General features: G+C 36.9%; 1 protein-coding gene across 2 annotated transcripts in view; it reads left to right on the forward strand.

Moving 5' to 3' along the window:
- Positions 1 to 3186, forward strand: part of VCPKMT (valosin containing protein lysine (K) methyltransferase) — an 11337-nt gene extending 8151 nt beyond the window's left edge. The window contains exon 6 of one of the 2 annotated variants that reach the window (XM_012663760.1): positions 2069 to 3186. In XM_012663760.1, coding sequence (XP_012519214.1) covers positions 2069 to 2083 — 15 coding nt within the window. In that variant the 3' untranslated portion in view covers positions 2084 to 3186. The remainder of the gene's footprint in view (positions 1 to 2068) is intronic. The other variant, XM_012663762.1, reaches the window with a different exon arrangement.
- Positions 3187 to 5512: the final 2326 nt, after the last annotated feature.

Raw genomic sequence — 5512 nt, forward strand, 5'->3', positions numbered from 1 at the left:
GTCCGATTAATTTCTTTCTATTTTTAGTAGAGACGGGGTCTCGCTCTTGCTCAGGCTGATCTTGAACTCCTGAGCTCAAACAATCCTCCCGCCGACCTCCCAGAGTGCTAGGATTATAGGCGTGAGCCACCACGCCCGGCCTATATAGCTTTTTAATTGGGCATTACCTCAGAGAAGTAACTTAGTTATTTATATGTTTCTTTTATTTCTGTGACATTTTAAAGTGCCAGTTCTAAACTTTGTGAACTTTTTCCAATCATTCAAAATTTTTAAACCAGGTAAAATATAACAAAAAGCAGATCTGTCCATAAAAGAGAAAGTGCACCTAATGAAATAGAATTTATGTAAGTTCCCCCCTTTTTGGTGCTTCCTTTACCTGGCATAACAATCACATTTTATATAAGTTGCCTCTGTGACACTTAGATTTTGAGCCTGTAGAAATAAGGGAAGAATTGTATCATGCATTTTTGTATCCCCAGCACCTTGTGTATATATGACAAATGTAAGGCATGATGAAGTTTATGAATTAAGGATCCTAAATTTAATAAGCCCCCACTTATTTCTAATTATCTTTGCTTTGAATGAATTTGTTCATGATGAAGTATTCTGATTATGTGAATTCTAGCTAAAAGCAAATATAACTTACAGTTTTAGGGAACTAGGTGTTACAGTCTAAGGAAAAATGGGAGTCAATGGGATTAGTAATTCGAATCAACTAATGTGGTGTGGTGCTGGAGAGACAAAGAAAAATTAATGTTTTGTACCTTAAGGTATCTAGTTTTAGCTGAAGTTATTGTGCAGTTTTAAAAGTAGAATTTTTTTGAGGCATAAAGATTTTTAGTTTCTTGAATATAAAAGCTGTTTTTACAAAGAACTGTTTCTTTTTTAAAAAGAGATACAATTCACATACCATAAAATTTACCCTTTTAAAATGTACAATTTGGTGGTTTTTAATATATGTACATAGTTGTGCAAACCATCAACACTTCCTGAATTTTAAACATTTCATCACCCCAGAAAGATACCCCATGCCTATTAACAGTCATCCCCTAATCCCTGCCCCTGCCCACCCACTCACCACTGTCCCGTCTGCTGGCAACCACTAATCTGCCTGTGGATTTGCCTATTCTGCACATGTCATATATCTAGAATCACATACTGTATGGCCTCTTGTGTTTGGCTTCTTTTACTTAACAGCGTTCTCCATCCTCACCCATGTTGTAGTATGCATTAGCACTTTACTACGTTTTATGGGTGAATAATATTCCTTTGTATGGCTATCTCACACTTTATGTGTCCATTAGTTGATGGCATTTCAGTTGCTTCACTTTTTGGCTATGATGAATAATGCTGCTATTCATATAGAAGATTTTATGTGAACATATGTTTTCAAATCTCTTGGATATATATTAATATCTAGAGTAGAATTGCTAGGTTATATGGGAACTCTGTTTAACTCTTGGAGGAATTGTCAAACTGTATTCCAAAGCTACTACACCATTTTACATTCCTACTAGCAGTGTATGAGGGTTCCAGTTTCTCCATATCTTTACCAATACTTGTTATCATTTGTCTTTTTGCTTACACCCATCTCGGGATGAGATAGTATCTCATTGTGGTTTTTTATTTTCATTTCTCTAATGACTAACGATGTTGGGTACCTTTTCATGTACTTGGGGAAATACTTGGCCCATTTTTAAATTGAGTTATTTGTCTTTTTACTTTTGATTTGTAAGAGTTCTTTATGTAGTCTGGATACTAGACACCAGATACATGATTTGCAAATATTTTCTCCCATTATGTGGGTTGTCTTTTCATTTTTTTTGATAGTGTGTCTTTCGAAGCACAAATTTATTAATTAATAATGTCCAGTGCATTCATTATTTCCTTTGGTTTCTTGTGTTTTATTTAGGTGTCAGCTAAAAACCATCTCTAAACATTATGCATGGTTGTTCACTTTAATTGCATTTTGGCCACTACTAGGCATATTACCTAGTATTAAGTATCCGGTAAATACTTAACTGGTAATAAAAAATGAATCTTGTAAGTGTCCATTTTTTTCTTATAGAAATTTCCATCGTGAAACCTTCAGTCATCTTACCCAAGCCTCTAACAACCTGGGTAAGCTAAAGATGTGAATGGAGCATGTGAATACAGCATGGGAAGATTGTGTTCACAGATTTTTCCAGCATGTCCCTAGAGATCCAATATATAGATGACAACCACCGTGGGCTGCCTGCAATATGAAAAAATGCCTGCCTTCTTATCTGCCAATGGGCCTGAAATCAACTTAGGTTACTTAGCTCAGCATCATGTTCTGCTTAAAAGAAACGTTGGGAATCAGTTACTTAAATAAAAATTGGTGTTGAGGTTAGGCTAAAGTCTGCCAAAAATAAATAGTGAAGCGGCATGGTTGAGTTGACATATTTTCAGGAAACTAGAGATAAATTTCTAGAGAGAGATATTATTATATAATAATGTTATCAGTTCAAACCAGTAAATCTTAGTTTGTCTTCAAAATACATAAATTTAAAAGAAAGTTTTCATTTATTTACATAATTACACAGTAGTTTTTATCATGTATCTTCTACTTCATTTTTAAAAAACTATCTTTAATACTTAAATGTTCTTTTACTTAAAAAGCTGGGATATACTCTTGTATACTTATATTGGCCAAAGTTTTATTCTTTTCCTCCTCCATACATAGCTATGTGATTTAAATAGTAAATTGTATTGTAGTGAGTTGCTAAGAAGTAAAGATAAATCAGGAGATTGGTGAAACAAATCTTGTATCTTTACAAAATTTTTCATTTGGTGATGGAGAACAAAAAACCCTGTTTCAGTCTTACATGTTTATGTGGCTCATGCACTTTTCCTTGTGTATATCTTCCAGGAAAATCTGGCTAAAAAACACTGGTATTAACTTGTTTATGTGAAATAGTGAAAGGTTTTTGAATAACAATAAATGTAGTTCTATATACATTTATCAAATGAATTTTTATTCTGTATCATCTCTATTTTATGTCATCATGATAATTAATCTGCTCACGTAGACTAATCTGTCAAGGACTTTAGTCATAACAGTTCCAAAGGGTAGTTACCGGATGGAATTCTGATATTTACAGACAGTGGTGCTAGATGGCACATTTTATGTGTTATTAATAAAATATTGTTTTTGAGACCCTGTGACTTTGTGTATGTTTCATAAATAGCTTTGAAGAAAATGAACATCTAAAGCAGGCGACTGCTTTCCAAAAAGAGCAAAAGTAACCTTATAGTAGAGACATTAAGGATCAAAGTCAAGAGAACAATTCTATTGTTTCAAGCTTACTTCCATCTTTAGTTTGCTTTGCTGTTCTTATTAAAAATATTTTGTTCATACTGCCGTTAGCATTTCATGAGCAGTTTACCAAGCAGTTAGTGTAACTGAAATGTATGATGCTTTGTTAGTTACAGATAGTACTAGCTATTATTAGTGAGCTCTTAGGACAAATGACCACTTTGCTGGCTTGTTCCAATAACATGGAACTTGTAAAAATAAATTTGACATTGACCAAGTATATTAATAATAGTCCACCCAGATTCCTCGGATGCCTTTTCACCCTCCTCCAATTTTTATGTCCTCCCCCTTTCACTCTACCTCTAGGGGTCTTTGGCCTGAAATGCCCCTTGACTTTACTGTATGAAAGCCTAGCTCCTTTACCTCAGACTAGTGAAACTTGCACTGCAAAATTTCCTGGAGGAGTCAGGCTGAAGTCAGCCTCTATGCAGTTTTGCCAGAAATCACACCCTTGCTTGACTTCCCTTCCTTGTTCTGCTATTCCCACTTCTTACCACCTCCTTAGTAAACCACCTGCATACATTCATCTCTCTGTGCTTGTGGGGAACTGACCTAAGATACTGACTGACTAGAGGTAAATGATTTATAACAAAGTCTACTGGGATATTTTTCCTGTTCTGGAATAAGGTGAAAGCTGGAGTTGAAAGGTGCCACGTCCCACATTCTAAGATTAGAGAACTGTGGGGTTTATTGAAGGGTGTCAGTTCAGAAAACATGCTCTATCACCAACTACCATTCCACAGATAGCCTGGGGCCCCTGGGAGAACCCCGCTCTTGGAGGAGTGCAGTGTTGTAGAATGTAATTTAGTCCTTTGAGCTCTCCCCATGGGGGGAGGGAACAGGGTGCATCTGTACTCTGAAACCTCAGGAGGGAGGCCTGAAGAAGTAATTCAAGATTCAAGATGCTTGCAAGAATGGGAGATCAGCATTTTTCCTTCTGGTTGGATTTGTGTTCATCCAGCAGTGGATTAGCTCATCTGTTGTTTTATTCCAGAGCATGGAGATAGAATCGGAAGGGTTTTGTGGGGACTGTGAGACAGAGAGGTATTGAAGATCCACCCTGCCTGCTTGAGAGTTGGTACGTGAGTTGGGGGCTAGAAGACTTCTGCAGCAACATGGGTGGGCGGGGAGGGGTGTGGTGTAAAGCGAGTGCAACCGATGAGGTGATGCCACTGGCTGGGGATCAGCCAGAATAGGGCTAACTCAAATCTCAAAGGGCTTCCTGTGCCTGGGAAATTGCTCAGAAATGAGCCCTGCTCCTCTGGGTGGGTGAGTGTGGGTTGCAACTGCACAGCGGAACCTATAAACCATTTATCAGAATGCAATAGCCAGTTAGGGAAAGGGTTGCAACCCCGCAGTAAGGCAGTGTTTCTCAAACCAGGCTGCACGTGGGATCACCTGGAAAGTTAAAAGCAAACGAAACGCATGCTCAGGCCCCATCCTAGTCCAATTTAATCAGAAGTATGGAATTTTAATGTTAAGCCTAAATTGAGAGCCATTGCAATAAGGAAACTTAGCAGCTACTTCCCTAGGGGAAGAGAGTAGAGTAGAAAGTATATAAAAGCAAACCATTTGTAATTAGAATGAAGCTATAGAGCATAGGGAGGAAAAACACTTGGAATCCAATGTGCAATCAATGTGACCACTTTTCTGGCTTGTTCCAATAACATGGAACTTGTAAAAATAAATTTGACATTGACTAATTATATTAATAATAGTCCACCTAGATTGCTCGGATGCCTTTTCACCCTCCTCCAATTTTTATGTCCTCCCCCTTTCACTCTACTTCTAGGGGTCTTTGGCCTGAAATGCCTCTTGACTTTACTTTTATAAAAAATTCCACATTGGATTCAAAGCATTTTGAATTAAACAGGACTGAGCTTTAGAAACTGAAATAGACTAAATATCTGAAGATTTAGAGAATCTGGCCAAGAAGGTAAAGGTGATGCTACTCAAGAGCAAAGAGGGATTCAACAGAAAATTATTGCAGGTTTAGTGTCCGATGACTTGAATCTTTTCTATATACTAAGTTATAACTTTAGAGATCTTTGAGGTTGCATAGCTTTGCATCTTAATCTGCTACAGTTCATATCCAATGATCCATGGATCATATGTTGGTGAACTTGAGAATGAAGTTAGATTATTTTTAATTATTTTAAGAAGTAATGCAGA

This window comes from Propithecus coquereli, unplaced genomic scaffold (genome assembly GCF_000956105.1).
Source record: "Propithecus coquereli isolate 6110/MARCELLA unplaced genomic scaffold, Pcoq_1.0 Scaffold83, whole genome shotgun sequence".
Taxonomy (NCBI): domain Eukaryota; kingdom Metazoa; phylum Chordata; class Mammalia; order Primates; family Indriidae; genus Propithecus; species Propithecus coquereli.